Source organism: Carassius gibelio, chromosome A10, assembly GCF_023724105.1.
Source record: "Carassius gibelio isolate Cgi1373 ecotype wild population from Czech Republic chromosome A10, carGib1.2-hapl.c, whole genome shotgun sequence".
Lineage (NCBI taxonomy): Eukaryota > Metazoa > Chordata > Actinopteri > Cypriniformes > Cyprinidae > Carassius > Carassius gibelio.
The window spans coordinates 2,207,677-2,225,610 of record NC_068380.1 but is presented as its reverse complement, the minus strand read 5'-3'; the positions used below and the strand labels follow the sequence as shown (position 1 = coordinate 2,225,610).

The 17,934-nt window shown below is 37.3% G+C and overlaps 1 protein-coding gene across 8 annotated transcripts in view; it reads right to left on the bottom strand.

The window, feature by feature from the left end:
- LOC128020810 (membrane-associated phosphatidylinositol transfer protein 2) overlaps window positions 1–17,934 on the bottom strand; it is a 66,117-nt gene that overhangs the window by 23,654 nt on the left and 24,529 nt on the right. For all 8 annotated transcript variants that reach the window (XM_052607544.1, XM_052607548.1, XM_052607549.1 and 5 more), the window contains 7 exons: window positions 9,379–9,593; window positions 8,008–8,129; window positions 6,376–6,609; window positions 4,625–4,939; window positions 4,295–4,390; window positions 4,109–4,213; window positions 1,774–1,835 (listed from right to left, as the gene is read on the bottom strand). In XM_052607544.1, coding sequence (XP_052463504.1) covers window positions 1,774–1,835; window positions 4,109–4,213; window positions 4,295–4,390; window positions 4,625–4,939; window positions 6,376–6,609; window positions 8,008–8,129; window positions 9,379–9,593 — 1,149 coding nt within the window. The remainder of the gene's footprint in view (window positions 1–1,773; window positions 1,836–4,108; window positions 4,214–4,294; window positions 4,391–4,624; window positions 4,940–6,375; window positions 6,610–8,007; window positions 8,130–9,378; window positions 9,594–17,934) is intronic.

Sequence of the window (17,934 nt, the reverse complement as noted above, 5' to 3'; positions counted from 1 at the left end):
GATTTTTAATTTGTATATGTATTAACATATTTATACAAAAAAAAATTCATATTATTTAAACTATCTTCTCTATAAAGGCCAAAATGTTTGGTATTATGCACATGTGTAACTAATTAAATAATGAATCTAGACTGCATTCGTTTCACAAACTGTATTGAATGGGAAAAACACTTCCAGAGCCCAGACTGCTGAAGAAGCAGGCATCACCTTTGTCTTAATAAAGATTGTTTCGATAAAACCTCTACGCTACAGAAGAACTACATGTCTATGTCCGAAGAGTGCATCTACAACACTTCTGATACCATAAAATGCTGTTTGATGGTAGGGCTGGGCGGTATATCGATACACATTTCGTAAGCGATATGGTATGAAGCAATACCATTTATACTGATATACAGTAGTTTGATACAAGCACATCTGAACAACAGCAGAGGACGCAGAGTGAAACTGCATAATACAGTTTGTCCAAAACATGAGAGATGCTTATATTAAGGGCTTTAAAACAGCTGATTAAATATAGTTAACATGTCTAGTTTAAAGCGGCTCGCCATGTCAGATGCTCTGACAGACACATGTGCTTTTTAATGTGTTCCAGATGTACTCTTTTCCTCAATGCATAACTTTCACAGGTATGTTCTCCATTTGTAAATGCTAGAAAGTCATAGAAATATTTCCATTTTGGTGTCAGGAGTGCATGAGCCTAAATATGTAGAAACAATGTAGAAAATACCAAAATATACACTGTTCATCCAAAAAAAAATACTAAAAATGTTATTTTTTTGGCCATATCGCCTGTCAGACTTCACTAAACACATGCACAACAAACAGATGGACTGCATTGTAAGAGAAGCTCAATAATTCTGACTAATTTTTTTTTTTTAAATGTAAAATTACATTTTGCTAAAATATTTGTAGTTGGACAATAAATGTGCCATCTTCAGAAGTGTATTTTATGATAGCAGTGACTGTAAAGTGACTTTTTATTTTAAGTTCTGTTTAGTTCTTCTGCTTGTTTTTGTTTTCAGAGTGCAATGTTACAATGTAATGTGATTTTAGCCCTTTTTTGCACATAATATCCAATAGCCTATATGGTTACTTTGACTATATTTGTTTTCATTTCTTTAATATAAACATTGTTTCACTGGACAAAATTGGGCAGTAATAAATAAATAATAAATATTTTTAATGCAACTGGAAAAATGCAGAAAATACCAAAATATACACCATTCATCCCAAAAATACTAAGATTAGATACTAAGGCCATATCGCCCAGCCCTATTTCAGGGTAAAGATAACAAAAGTCTAAGCAAAAACAACACAATCTGTATGAATAACTGCAACAATACAGCAAAACGCCTTTGATTCTACATAACGTGTGCTGATGTAAACAGACGGGTGTCGCTGTGACTCACAGCTGGGTGTTTGCGTGCTGTACGTCGACGCTTACGGACGCTGGAGCGCCACATTGTGTCAAAGGTCATAGGGATTCTACAATGATAGCGTGGCGCTGATGCAAAATGAAAGCATTGTTGCACAACATACCCTCAGAGAAGCTTCGATGCTTTTTGTACCCGTTTTTATGTTGGCATAAACACGAGTGAATTTCTGCTCCGTTGGCATGAGTTCAGATCAATGCATTTTTCACTGCTGTGACTGCATTAACAGTACGACACTGCTGCATAAACATGCATTATGTGTAATGCTTATGTTGAAGTATATTTCCATTGATTTTAATGGGAAAGTGTGCATGAAAATGCACTACTGCAGACATACCTCATGGAGTCGCTCCACGCTGGCAGTCCCAGAAAACTCCCCACACGACTCTTGATAGTCACCTAGAAACATCACATTAAAACTTAACATTAATGCACTTAATGCAGGGGGAAAAAATATTCACATATGCATCATGATTCTTTCTCAAACTAACATGCATTGATGGAAAAGAAAAAAAATAATAATAAAAAAACTGAAGTACTAATAAAAATAATAATGTATTAAAATAACTATCATAATTATTAATTATATTAGGCCTGGGCGAAAAATCAATTGAATGAATGAATTCGAATTTTTTGTTACAGGTGATTTAAAAAATAAGTAAATCGAGTCTTGCTTTTGATTAGGGCTGATCCGATCACAATCGGCCGATCGTTAATGCGCATCTCGTCAGTAAAGCCGGTTTTCTAATCAGCGGTAAATACCCTAAATGAGAAGATGCGCAAATCCACTTCATTTTCAGCGTTTATTTGCACATCTTCTCAGTTAACAAACGGCTCTGTGTAGTAACAGCTGCTCGATGTGAAATCACGCACCTGATGGAATTTAAACCGCTGATTAGAGAACCGGCTTTACTGACGAGATGCGCATTAATGATCGGCCGATCGTGATCGGAGCAGCCCTACTTTTGATTAAATAAAAGCAAAATTTGCTTTAAGTTGTCTGCTGTTTGTACTTATTGCTTTCCTTAAGTAGGGGGGGAAATCGGAAAATAAAATCGGAAATCGAATTAAAAAAAATAAAATCTGAGTTTTTTTTTTTAGGCCATATCCCCCAGCCCTAATTTATATATATATTTTATAAAGAAGAAATAAAGAAAAGATAACAAAATAAAAAAGTCAAATTAATAATTTTGTAATTAATATTAATAAACGGCATTTCATTGACTTGTACCTTACATGTGCAATGAAAAAGCTGAATCTAATCTAATCTAATTATTAATAATAATAATGTATTCAAATAATTTAATTAATATATACACACACTTTAAATTTTGTTATCATTAATATAATCATAACTATTAAATTAATAATTAAAAATTATATTTAAAGGGGGGGTACATTGGTGTTTCGTGTAGTCAGAGTTGTTCACAGTGTTAAAGAGACGGATTCTCATGCTTCAGGTTGGTACAAGTTTCGGCTGTTTTTTTTCGATCATGGATCTAATGGCGGAACTCCTTATATGAGCATTTCTGTCGGAAAAACGCGCCCGCGCACACACATTGACCAGAGGAGAGCGAGACCGCGCACATCATGGCGCTTCAAAATCGTCTGCAGTGCTGCATAGGATTTGTTCGAGAATGCCTCCAAGTAAGTGCGTTCCCCAAGAACCCAGCGTTACATAAACAGTGGATGTAGTTTGTTTTTCCGAGGCAGCAATGAGGTGTATCAAGTGCGTTTGTGTGTTCTGGTCATTTGAGTGATGAATGTTTTATAAACAAGGCCCAAGTCGACACTGGATTTGCACATCGTTTGATATTTAAACATGGAGCCGTCCCTGTGATAAAAGACCCCATTCATGTAAGTACAATTGCATCAGATTTCTGTATTTTGTTGGAAATCAGCACATAAGTGAAGATATGTTAATGGAAACAACACGTAACATCAGTATTATAGCTCCACTCACGGCACGCCTCCAGGAACTCGGCTTTTTCCGGAAAGAATTGGAAAGCTGTATTTTTCTTTTATAAATATGATAAAACTAAAGACTTTTTGGAGTTATGAAGGATGCAGTTCTACTCTATAGCTACTCAAGATTAACATGAGATTAGGTGAAACTGTGTATGTTATGTACCCTTTAGTAATATATATCTAAATTACTTAAAATATTAATAATACATTAGTATCATATATAGTATTAAACTAGCATTATAGTATTAAATATAATATTTTATAATTCAAATATATTTATAAAGAGTTAAATAATATGATTATTATAGAAATCTATTATTATTACTGAAAGAAGCCTAGTGTTAGACTTTCATCTGAACATGGGTTACATCATAAGTGTAAAAACCTCCATGGGATGAGTCCGGCGAGCAGCAAGATTTGTCTCGTAAACAGCATGGAATTCAGTGTAATTGGTGTTCCATAATCTCACACTGTTTGACACAGACCTAACCTCCTCAGAGTCGATGGGGCTCCTTTACCGCTAATCCTATTAAAGATGTGAAAATCTCTGCATTTGGAGCATGAATGGAAAAAAACTCCTTCCAGCGGGCTCGGCTTATGCATTACAAAACCAAAGCACTGGAAAAAATGCATCGCCTCGGAGGCCCAAAATACCCCCTACAATCTGAGAGCGTGTCTGATGGGTGAAGACAATCCCTGCGTACCCTGGGCTTCCTCTGCCTCTGCTGTATCGATTTTATCCATCAGATCGTTGGAGCTCCATTTGGTGATCTCCTTGGTAAAGATGTCCTCATTGTCAGACAAGGCCTCTGAGGAACAAGGATTCAGACTTTAGTAAATAACAGATTGCCATGAGCACCTTTGAAAACCGAGGATCAAGCCTGCATTACCGTGAGCGTCAAAGAACTCGTCGTCTGTGCTGTCCTCCGAATCTCTGGCGATGCTCTGCATGCGCCATTCAGAAATGCTGTGGCGTGAAGGACTTCCTGCACACGCACACATTAAAGACAAATAAACAATTTAAAATTAATTTGATATTTGAAAATATTTGAAAATTATTGATGCAAAGCTGTATTTTCAGCATCATTACTCCAGTCTTCAGTGATTCTTCAGAAATCATTCTCATAAGCTGATTTGCTGTTATACATATGCGTATATATGTGTTGGTGTGTGTGTGTGTGTGTGTGCGCATCTATGCAAGTATGGCGATGTGAACTTACCTCCTCTCTTAGAGGAACGCGAGGACCTAGAAGAGGTGGACCACTGCTTGGTCAGCTCTCCCCGCGCCTGCAGCTTGTCCCCTGTGTTCCTCGTCGTCCCCTCAGCTTCGTTGGCTTCCTTGGCTTCGTGCTCTTTCTCAGGGTTGGTGACGGGACCGTTGTTCTCTCCGCCCTCCTCATTGCAGCCGTACTTCTGTGCCAGAGCCAGCTGCGTCTCCAGCTCCAGCTGCCGGATATCCTCCATGGTCAGACCGTACCACTCGTCCTGCCAACACCAGGCCTGTCGATGAGCGCGCACCATCACCTTCCTCAGCCCTGATGGGAAGATGTTGTGAGATTAATCCTCATGATAACACAGGCAACTGGAACTAGTTTAGGGGAAAAAAACCAAACAAATGATAGCAGCAGATTTTTACATCTTCTGATAAAAAAGCGAGTAGTATTTGCCCATGCAAAAGTCAGCAACCCAATGCTGTTTTTGCAAAGGTGTTTTGAATGGTTTTTAATGCATTCATATGTGGTTGCTAACTTGTTCTGGATCGATTCTAGGTCTACAAGTGAAGTACAGCACTTACATGCTAGAAATAAAGAGCATCAGACAACAGATGGTGCTAAAATGTAACACACCATTTTCCTTGAGAAGTAACGAAGTAACATAATTAGTAACATTTATATGAGTATAAAAGAATCATTTCCCAATACTGCTATCAACCAAAGAGACCGTTTGTGTGCTAGAAAGCTAAGAAAATGCAATTATTATTAGTCTTTGTTAATATTTTGAATTACATTTTATTGTTATTGTCTATTTTCATATTTTTTTATTTGCTTAATTTTTAGCATTTTTTGTCAATTTTAGAAGTGTTTTACCCCAATACATTTGAGGTATTTTAGTACTTCAAACAAACGAAAATGACTAATGTTCAATCAATGCCTAGCTGAAAAGAAAAAAAAATATATGCAATGAAAATGTTTTTTAATAGTTTTAGTTAACTATAATAACCCAGCTTCACTGATGCATGATGTATGTGAGATAGCTCAACATTTGGGGTCAATGTGTGGTTTGGCTCATTTCCTTGTGTGATTTCCTCTTCTGATTAAGAAGTGTCAAAGACGCACTCAACCAGTCTTTCAGATAACTAAACTTGGTCATGAAGAGACGTGCAAACAAAATTGTTTTTCACAGCGGCCAGGAAACACAGAGAGAGGAAAAATGGATACAAATAAAAAGAAATCAGCCAAAGGGAAAGAGTTTCGTAAATGGGGAACGGCAAGAGACAGCTCGCAAATTATCAGAGAATGGAGCCAATAAACAAGCCGAAATTGAAGTAATGAAAAAGATCACATAGAAAGGAAATTCATTTTGCCCTGATGTAGTCAGGAGGAGGCGGTTCTCTGAGCGCTGGTTTTCACTGGAGCTGCACTGCATCAATCTCGTTTTCATTAAGTGCAGGTTAATGATTAAGGGCTTTTTTCCCCTGACAGAACGCTTGACACCTGCTGCCCACCCACACACAACGATAACAGGACGTTACCAAGCTGTATTTTGTGCACATATGCAGCAGATGGATCAGCTGACTCATATAGAATTATTGGAGAGACAAACGTTCTCTCAGAGCTAGTAACACTGGCGGACATATGGTAGAGGACACCACTCATAATAGCACCATAATAGCAAATTTGCTCGATTATCAAAAATATGCATTGTTATATAAAATAAAAAATGTTTCGTCTGGACATTTCCGAACACTTACCCACATCGTGAATGAAGCGTTCAATCTTGGACTGCATGCCCCAGTATCGAAACTCCACTTTACACAACTTGTAAGCGCACATGACGGGCGTTTTGCCTGGGTTGTTGTTGATTTCTGCGATCCAGTCGTCACACAGGGGGCCCCGCTGGGTTTTATGTGACTTGTACAGTTTGGGGTCCTCCTCAGCCAGGTATTCATGAGGGGCAATGAAATCATTCACAATATCGATGGGATCTGGAAAAGAACATTGGTTTCATTAGCAATTGCATATTTTTGGGAGAACAAGGCACGAATGGTGAACAGGTTCATATTTAGTCTTTTATTGCAAACCAAATCAGTACATCACAGAGATTTTATAGAACCTGAAAGGTAATAACATGGGCATTGAGGCTGTAAAACCTGGTTTATCTGTTTGTCTTATGTGTCATAAAGTTTTGTCTTTTATTTATACATCTTTGGCACAAGGAATCAAGTTGTTCCATTATATTTATATCCATTTGTATTAAGTATTTAGTGTGTGTAGTTTTTTTTCTCATTTTTTTTGTTTGTTTGCTAACTTGCGTTTTGTGAAAGAACAACTCTTAAAGGAATATTTCACCCAAAAATAAAATTATTCCAAAAACTCATTCTCAGGAGATTCAAGATATAGATGAGTTTGTTTCTTCACCAATGGATTCTCTGCAGTGAATGGGTACCTTCAGTGGAAAAAGTATTTTTTTATCTCGTATCAAAATCCTGTTTAAAACTGTGCAAATCACTATACTGATTCAACTTTAGACTACTTTGTCACCGGAAAAAGCAATATTATAGACAAAGTAAAAACCCCTTGATGGATTTGTTCAATACATATCACTCCAAAATATAAATATTTGTGGATTATTGTGATGTTTTTTTCTTCAGCTGTTTGGACGCTCATTCTGACGGCACCCATTCACTGCAGAGGATTCATTGGTAAGCAAATTATTTAATGCTCAATTTCTCCAAACCTGTTCTGCAAACCCATTCACAGCTTGAGGCAGGGTGAGTACATTTTCAGCTATTCTTCATTATTGGATGAACTATCCATTTAATTCAGAGCTGTAAACTTTACTGTGTTAATAACCAAACTTTGTAGGTCTTCAATTATTGACAGTTGCGAGATACAGACTGTTTGCTGATCGTGGATAGTTTCCTGTTTGCAGACGGTATCATCACACAGCCTCTAGGTGTCTCTACAGCACACTGATGAAGGTACATGTTTTCAGTCAGGAATGGAGTTATGCAACAGCATTCACAGGGCGCTTCCCCCTGCAGTGCCTGCTTCTGTAGGCGTTCGGCTCAGAAAGCTTCCAATACCTGTCCCAGAGTGCAACGGGGCGCTCGTGCCGTGGCACGTTACTCAACAGCAGCATGTTACGATGTCAATGAAGTGGAACACTGTCTGCATCTTAAACATTGAGGCATGACTCCAGAGCTCTTCCTGCTGGATTGCTTGAGAGTTTCACAAGCAAGCAGGGCTTACATGTTAAGAAGCATGCTAATGACGGGACCTAATGGAAGTGCAATTGTTCTAGATGCTCAGTTGTTCAAAAACTCTCAAAAGCATCAAATATATGAGTCAAGCAGAGTAAAATTAAGAAGGTGCAACAGTACCTATATCCCGTTGTCTCTTTTCGGCCGAGGACATGTTGAAGACGTCATTGTGGCAACCCGTGTCCGGCTTGTAGTACGTCTCGATATCGATGGAAAACTTTTCGACGAAAGGACATGTGTAGCTGCAGGACAGGCGAGGAGAGATTAACTGTAACTGATATGATGTAATCATCATATCAGTGCCATGCATTAATGCAACTGCTCTGCGATGAGGTTCATGCAAGTTTATCCCTTCTCTACACTGGTGTCTATACCTACCATAGTCCATGACCCATTCTTTAACCCTTTCACACATGATTTTTTTTTGGTAAGTTTTCAGTGAACTGGGAGAAGAATAGAGTAAACTTTATTAGGGATGCACGATCTTGTATTTTTGCCGATATCTGATAATGCAGATATTATTATGATTTCAACTTATTTTGGCCGATAGCCAATAGTGATATATTTCTTTTGTTTGGAAACAGCACCAAGTCTCTTTTGGGCAGAAATTATAAGCACATTATTTTTACTTATTTGTTAAATAAACAACAATGAAGTTACTTTATATTGACAATACACTGAATATAGTTTATTCATAGTTATTTTAAAATCTACAATCACTGCATTTTTTTTTTCCAGAAAGACATTTACATTTTATTTTAAAATTTAAAATTTGTAAACGGTTTAAAGCAAGACATGTAAAATTCTGAAAATATTTTAAAGCTCATAATTTGTTGATTTGTGATTTAATCAGTAAATATAAGTACATAATTATTTAACTTTTTTTTCCATGTAAGCTATAGCTTCTGAATTTAATAATTATAATTATTTTTATATATGGCCAATGCCGATATATACATTTAAAGCCATAATCGGCCGATTCCGATATTGGTCCAATAATATCATGCATCCCTAAACTTTATAGTTACACAAAGTGTATATGATCAATAAAACATGTTGTCAAATTATATTTGTATGGATCATTATTTCCGCTTCCATAAACATCAGTGTGAAACCTACAATAAGTGTTATATGGTTGAAAACACTGAATACACTCAGCACCATCCAAAGCGGGAAAGCTTTGAATTTAGCAGTTGATCACATGACACAATGAACGTTCTAATCACATCGTACATGTCAAAGGGTTAATTAACAGATATATGTTCATTGTAGTGGGAGTTGAGCTGAACTAAACATGCTTTGATGGAACATTCCATATAAAACCAAAAATATGCATTCAGAAAGTAAAAACGGGTCTATTTTGATTCCATATCGACTTCGAAATCAAAACAGCAAGGGATGACTTGAATGTTAAAAGCTGTTGTGGGTATTTACTGAAGTACTCTTGAAAGAGAGCCAGAGGGTTTTATTATTAGGAGATACTGCACTTACCGTGTGCGGGTGTATGGGTAGGCGTTCCAGGATTCCTCTTCCACACGAAGAGCTGCCTTGGGCAAGATGGAGCGGAACCAGCTTGGGATGTGTTGGCCGATGTGGTAAACCTTGTGGGTGTATTGACCAGAGCCGCCTGGGCCGTCCTTGTAGGGTCGGTTCTCCATGATCTCCACCCCGCTGCCTTCGCCTTCGCTCTCTTCGCGACTCTTTTTCTGCAGGGAGGGAAAGGTCAGGAATAAGGGTTCACAGACTTCCAAATGTACTGGAATTATTATGAAGTCAAGTCACAATTATTTATATATCTTTTTATACATATGGTTTCAAAGCAGCTTCACATGAATACAGAGGAAAATAACAGTGATGATGCTGCAGAATTAATCAATTATGACACAATTTCGATTTCTGCTATAAAAAAGCTCTGCAAAAGATAATAACACTGTTGATGTTAGAGTTGTTATCCAGCTCGATTCAGTTCAGATTTGTTGCTTAAAATGGTTGTTTAAATTCAGACCAATAACAGCGTAAAGTTAATCAATTATGAAACTAATTAAATTCAGTTACGAGTAGCTCTAAAAATGGCAATAGTGTTGTCATTCAGCTCAAGTCAGTTCAATGTTAATTCGATTCAGCTGAATGAGTGTTGTAACAGTGTTGTAAAGTTAGTGTGATTATCAAATTTGTAGTTTCAATTCGGTTCAATAATCGCATCAATGTTGTGAAATTCATCAATTGTGCCACTTATTAAATTCAGCCATAAGTAGCTCTACAGAAGATAATAGTGTTATTTAGTTCAATTCTAATTCGATTCAGTTGAATGAGTGTCAATGCTGCAAAATCTATCAATTATGAAACAAATTAAATTAATCTATTAACAGCTCTACAGAAGGTAAATGTGGCATTATTCAGTTTAAGTCAGTTCAATGTGGATTCATTCCAGTTGAATGAGTGTCCATGTTGAAAAGTTAGTTTCATTATCCAGTCCAAATTAATTTAATGTTGCAAAGGAAATAAATTATGAAAGTTCAAATCAGAAATATAAAAAGCTCTACAGAAAAGAAGTCATTTTCCAGTTAAAATTTGTTGTTTCAATTCAGTTCAATGTGTCAAGTGTAGTAAAATCTATCAATTCAGAAACCAATTCAATTCATCTAGAGACTACTCTACAGAAGGCAAAACTGACATTATTCAGCTCAAGTAAGTTCAATGTTGATTCGATTCAGTTGAATGTGTTGATGTCGAAAATTTAGTGTCATTATCCATTTCATATCCAAATTTATTTTAATTCTGTTCAATAACTGTGTCAATGCTGCAAAGTTCATATATTCTGAAACAAGTTTAAATGAGCTTTAAACAGCTCAACAGAAGACAATAATAGGGCCTTTCACGCCGCGGGAAACTTTTCATAGTACCAGGCCTAATTGTGGAACTACTCATTTTTTGGGCGTTATCGCACCGCTGGAACTAGGTGCGATTTTAGTACTAGACTGCCTCTTTCGACAACCAAATTATTTCCTACTCTCGAGCAGGGTCTAACCAGCACAACTGGTACTATCCATGACGTAAATTGACATTGATTAGCCAGAAGCGTTCGAAAACGCCCTCACCCACCATGATTTAAAATGCTGTGTAAACATACTGTAAACATTGTGTCAATTTAGTTTGCAAATATGATGAAGAACGATAAATGTACGGACGCTGAAGTGCAGGCACTTGTAGCAAATGTAGCACTGCTAGTTGTCATTGGAGATTCCTTCTTTCCATTCTTTCAATCGCTTTACGTAAACGTCGTCATTCCATGTCCATTATTGTGAAACCAGCAAGACACAACAAAACACAGCTCCAATCACAGTGTCCTCCATCCTCCTGTTGTTAACATTGTTTTTTGTTAACGTTGTTGAATGCCGCGCACAAATTACATCGCTGTCGAACAGCTTACGTCACATCCTAGTACACACTGTCGGTGTGAATGCAACCTTTTAAATGGTGCTGGAAAATAGTTCTAGCAAAATCGTCCCAGTGACTAAAGTGGTGTGAAAGGCTCTAATGTCATTATTCAGCTCAATTCCATTTAAATTTGCTGTTTCAATTCAATAACAGTGTCAATGCTGTAAAATCTATAAACTACGAGACTAATTCAATTCAGCCATAAACAGTTCTACAAAAGGTAACGGCGTCATTATTCCATTCAAGTCAGTTCAATGTTGTTTCAATTTAGTTCAATAACTTTCAATGATGCAAAGTTAATCAATTATGAAATAAGCTCAATGCAGCTATAAACAGCACAACAGAAGACAAAAGCATTATTATTCAGATGAATTTAGTTAAAATTTGATTCAATTGCAGAAGACAACTGTCATTATTCCAATCAATGCTGATTTGATTCAGTTGAATAGCAGTGTCAATGTTACACTATAGTAAGTAACTATCATTATCCAGCTCAAACCAAGATCTGTTCTCATCCGATAGTGTCAGTGCAGTTAAATCGCTAATATTACGCTGGGTGCTTAAAACCTCCTTAGGAAATTCAACGTTAATGGAAGGTGACAGTCTATCCCAAAAGAGAATTGACTCCAACCTAACAGAAGCCAACTCCATGCTCAGCGTTACTGGTGCTGGCCAATCAACAAACGCCACACCTTCAGCTTTGTCAGTAAGATAAGCCAAGACTCAGTGTGCCTGCCAGCAGACAGAACCGTAAAAAATAGGGTACAGTCTTGGCACGGCTCCTGAGCTTTGAATTTTGGGAGAAAGCCCACTGTGCCAGTCAGGGTGGCACATGCCATCGTATCTGACTTGCATAAGAACGTCACATGAAGATAGTTGGAAGCATCCGGTGGCTAATTGCATATCAACTTACTTATAAAGCCATCAGGGACACGTAGGTCCACTATGGGATTGCCAAATGGGGAATCAGGCTGCCTACCCTTAAAATTGTCTCCCACAACCTGAATACGAACGCAAGATTCAGAAAACGGTGTCAAACATCAACATTAATTCCGTATACCATTTTTTACATTTCTATTTCAACTAACTGAATTACGTTATTATTTAATTGTTAAGCGTCCTCTATGCTTAAGTAAAAGACGGATGATGACAGGCCAGTGAAGCTGGCACACTCACCGGGCAGATGGCCACACAGATCCCATCAGCCGTGACTCTGCATTAGCAAGATGATAGTGGGGTGATTAAAAGCTGACAACGCTTGCACCTTTAAGACCTTCATTAAGGTGAGTTTTGTTTCAGAGACGGAGAAGAAAGTTATTGCGTTTTCAATTCGTCCGAGTGCTCTCATGAAAAAACACACATGGCCACTGAATGCCAGCTAAGAAAATCGTGGAAATGTTATTACTTGCAGAAGCTGCTATAATTTCTTTATGACCTAACTGGCAGATCTTCACTGATCTAATATGTTTTATAATAATGTATATGTATATTTTTTCTTTATATTTAAATTATATATTTCTTTTATCAGTTTATTTAGGACTTTTGTTGAACGATAGATAGAACAAATGAACAAACTATAGACAAAAAGATACACAATGATATAATGATAGATATATAGATGCATTACCCGTGTAACAAAGTGTGTTTTCATTACAATTTAGTGACAATTCCTCTCACTTTCATTTCAATTCCTATTCAGCTTCCTGTGTAATGTGGCAAATTCAATTCAAATGAACACTTAAAAACTGAAAGGAAGCCAATTATTCAATTCTGAAATTTGCACATGTGTGAATGGCATGGGATATGAGGTGCTTTTTATAAAACGCTTTGCCAAATGGCCTTTCCCCTGAAATGCCTCAGAAACGATCACTCTTGGCCTCTCAGTTTCAGGGGTTTCTAATGCGTCCTCAATCACCGGATACGTGGTGAGTAATACATTTCCAATTTTAAAAGCACAGGCCCGTGCCAGCGAGGGAATAGCAGTCGTGCCTCTCTCAATGTCAGACCGCTGCTTTCTCTCTCTCTCTGCCATGCAACTGTCAAACACACAGACTGCACCGTCAGGGCTGACATAAGACCAACACATTCCACAGAAATGCTTGTGAAGCAGGAGCCCATTGGAGGCGGATCTGCAGGTCTGGGGCTCACATGTGCTGAGCAGGAAGAAACGGGCCCATCATGCCTCTTGTTAGAGAGGTGAGCGGTCAGCAGCTGGAGGTGAGAGTGGTAACAGGCGACTGAAGCGCTGGGCTGTGGTATCTGTTTTTGCTCATCCTCCCAGCACTTCATTATAGCGCTGACAGATGACATTAGGCCCCGCACTCGCTATAATCAATCCCTTGCACACACACCTAAGAGAAGAGAGGTCTCAATACCCTAAGGCTGTGAAGTAGAATCATAATGCAATGTTTCTCTACAATTTCGTGTTGATACTTTAGAGTGGCTGTTTTCAACATTTTCATTTTCACATTTAATATTAAATAAACATGAAATCTAGTGGTAAACAAATATTTTTGAAAAAAATTACAATTAAAAAAAAAAGTTCAGGTTTGCTGTGCTTGTTTAGAGGTGCACAATTCGGCCAGGATTTCATGATTATATATCAATATAATTTGTATTATTATTATTATTAAATAAATAAATGTATATATAAAAATGACAAAAAAAAATAAGATTGTAATTTTACTGTGAAAAAAAAACGTGTTTAAGGAAAATAAGAAAAAAAATTTTTTTTACTTTTCAACAGTAAAATTAGAATACTAATATTAAATCTGAAAATTGAAAACGTTCTTAAAGGGATAGTTCAACCAAAAATGAAAATACTATCATCATTAACAGTTGCTAGACCCCACTGACTTCCATAATATGGAAAAAAAAATATACTACGGAAGTCAGTGAAAACCAAAAACTGTTCGGTAACCAACATTCTTCAAAATATCTTCTTTTTCGTTTAACAGAAAAAGAAAAGAAAAAAAAATAATAATATGGGTAAGTCTGATGTCAATTTTCATTTTTGGGTGAACTATCCCTTTAATTTCTTAATTACACTAAACCATCAAACTTTTATTTTGATGGAAACCACAGAGAGTCGTTAAAAAAGCTTCACTTTTGTTAAACAGGGATTCTCATTATGAAAAGATGATTGCAACATGTTGCACTTACAAAAGCATTATAAATTAACCTAAAAACCCAGTGCATATGCATAGATTTTGATAACTGCACTAAGCTATATTGCAATTTTGTTTTTGTTGATTAATCATGCAGCCATATTTATTGTTATCATGAACTGCTCAGGTTGAAAAATGCACGGTTGCATTTAGCATAGTTTTTTCCTCTAACCACGCGCTTATCAGGACAAAGCAGTGACCTGTTTTTGGGTCACAACTCACCAGAAGAACCTGTTTTTCAGTGCAATGTGTTTAAATAAACATCACCTCACTTTGCATAGACTACTGTATGAGATGCTGAACTCACAAAAGTGAAGCAAACAGCATAAGAGACACAATGATCTCGCTTGTGCAATTCAATTTTTTTAGTTACTGTGATGCATGTATTCAGTCGTCATTTGAGGAATTGGTGATGTCTGTGCAGAATGAGTAACGCATCTGAATAAAATACTTGTATTACTGACTTTGTACTTGCATATGCGAGAAGACGCAAAAGATAACAATCACGCTTAAACTTTGACAAATACATAGAAATATATCAGAATGCCCATCTAAACGTGAACAACTGGGAGAAAACCAAATGTACGAGTATAGTAGATCTGTGTATCAGGTCTTAAAGTGACAGCAGCCTAATAAAACAATGAAATAAAACAGCTCAAATGCCATCCACTGCTCGACTAAATAACTATTATAGCTTTAATATGGATTAAACTACATTCAATTTAAACTATAAACACTATGCTATTCAACTTCTGTGCTTTTCCAAACACTAAACACTCCTAGACCTACCTGAAAAACTTAAATCACTGTTCATTTCATTTGTATTTTTGTTCTTTTGCATTCATTTATGTTGTTGGTTGTAATGTGTTTATTTGTTCTTTTTTTATTACTGACAGAATACTTGTCTTCATATTAAGGCTGGTTCACACGGCAGGATAATTGGGCCGATTTTAGCCCCGATTCAGCCCTTCCGACAATCTTAGGATGCTCCGATTATCGTAAAATAATCTGATCAAATATTCCTGCCGTGTGTGGTGTGTTAAGACTAATCTCCTCTGCTCGGAAGAATGTCGGGACCGCTCCGATCTCAAATCGGGGATATCCAACATGTTGGATTTATTTTGCCCGATTTCTTCTCGTGTGTGGTGTCCCCCGAGGACAAACAATCACGCAGCCTGTGGACTGTGGCGTGTAGCCAATCAGAACGCGAGGTGACGAGGCAGTGATAGTACCGGGAAACAAAATCAAAACAGCCGGCGTATATAATATAACAAATACAAATAAAGTCGATGGGCATAACTACATCCACAACTGCAGTCCACCAGAGTACATGGAAACTAATATATGAACGTTTATTTCAACGGTTATTAATCTGTGTAGTACGTAACAACATTTCTATGAGATAAAACAACAACTTATCTCCATATCATGATATAGCAAGTATAGTCCATGCTCGCGTCGTCTCCACCTCTTTGACCATCGCCTTTTCTTATTTTTCTTATGTTTTTTTTCCCGTTAAAAACAAAGCACAAACTATGGCCACTGCATCCTCTTCGTCCGCCATGATTGTTTACTCTAAAGTCACGTTTGATCTCGAGGGATTTTGCGAGATTTCCCGTCTGACCTGGGAATGCTCGGGAGTCAAATCGGTTCGTGTGTGATGTGTTGATATTGCCGTGTGGCTGCACACCACACACGGAGCGACCAAAACTGTTAGACCCGTGATTTTTTATCGCCGTGTGTGGGGTCTCTCAGGTTTGGAAAATCTGCCGACAATTTTAAAATCGTCCCGTGTGAACCAGGCCTTAGTTACACTAGTAGTTTTTGAACATGCAAATCAAGAATTGTGATATTTCACAGGTATCTAAATTTTGTTTGTGTCAAAACAACCCTATTTATTAGAATACAAGGTAACATGGGTCAAAAACACACACATTTCACATTTATGTTAAACGGGAAGTAAATATCCTTATACTGATGAGCTCCAACTGACTTTTAAATATATTAATTTCTGCTTTAAATAAGAAAAGAAAAATGACTTGATTGACTCAAGCCTGGATGAACTACGATTCTGAACTCAATCAATCACTTGATGACAGAAACACTAATGAACCAGTTTTATAGTCTCAGCCCCTCCAACAATTGAAATAATAGTAATAATTTAGTTGGGATTTATTTTTTATGAAGGTAGTTCTGATGGTACAAAGCTAAGTTGTGCTGAGAAATCATTTTGCTCAGCGTTTATGATGAAATATGAATATATTTGAAAGGCCCATAAACTGCTGAGAGGTCATGATGAAGATGGGAAAATGCACGGTTGGCTCCGAGAGCTGTGTTGTGACTACTGTAAGTGATAGAAAGCAGAAAACTGGAGCTAAGTTTTGCCTGGCAGGATTCCTGTGCACTCTTGCTAATAACATATTTCACATGGATGACTTTAATTCAAATGAAAAATGACTAGACCTTATAAGGAGCATCCACTGGGATTTGTTGCTCTCCAGTTGATTTTTACAACCGGGGATTTGGCCTCAGAATATTCATCTTCCAGGCTCTATTCTTAATTTAGTATCTTCATGGATGAACAGAAAGAAAATGCTGCCCTAGATGGACACAGACGGCCAAGATCATGTGAGAGGGTTTAACCTCATCTCCGCTGCCCATCTGTGGACAGCAGAATCTGGAGTAAAGTTGCCCTGGCAACAGGCCTGCATCATCATGACCTCTCCCTCCGTCTCTTCTCTAGCGCCGCAAACAAATGACTGCAGCGAGTGCCACACTCCAGCTGATGTCATGGGAATCCATGGCAACCAGAGCTCAGCTGTGATGCTGCAGAAGAGGGGGTCTGACTGGAGGAGGGAGAAACAGGAGCGCCAGAGAAAAGCCGCGGGAAGTGTGATGCTGCGGTGACGGAAGCTTCGGAAAGCCACATTCCTGCCGTTTGATGGTTTACAGAACAAAAATGACCATATTCAATATACATCTCAATATAATTACGTGCTAGCCTTGAATTTTTTATATAGCTGACCCAGCATTTCAGCCAAACAGTCATTTTTGCCAAATAGATTTAAACGGTTTCATGCAAGAAGTAAAATATTACTGAAATCATCAATATTATACAAAAATACATTTAAAACTTAAAAAAAAGTTTTAACAATTTTTCGATACGATACCTTGAAAAATATCGATATTGGATGCCATTTTCGATACCACCGAGAAAAAAAACTGCTACAATATTAAGGGTTTTTAATGTATTTTTTAATTTGAAGATAAATATAACAAGTCTACGTACACCTTGGCAATTGAATCGCCATTGGCTAGTTAATCTATTAGTTTACTCGCCAGACTGACATACTTTGTTAATCATCCATTGTTTCAATAAAAATAAAAAAATAAATAAAGGGAAAAAACTAACAATAATACTTATAAGATGATAATAACAATA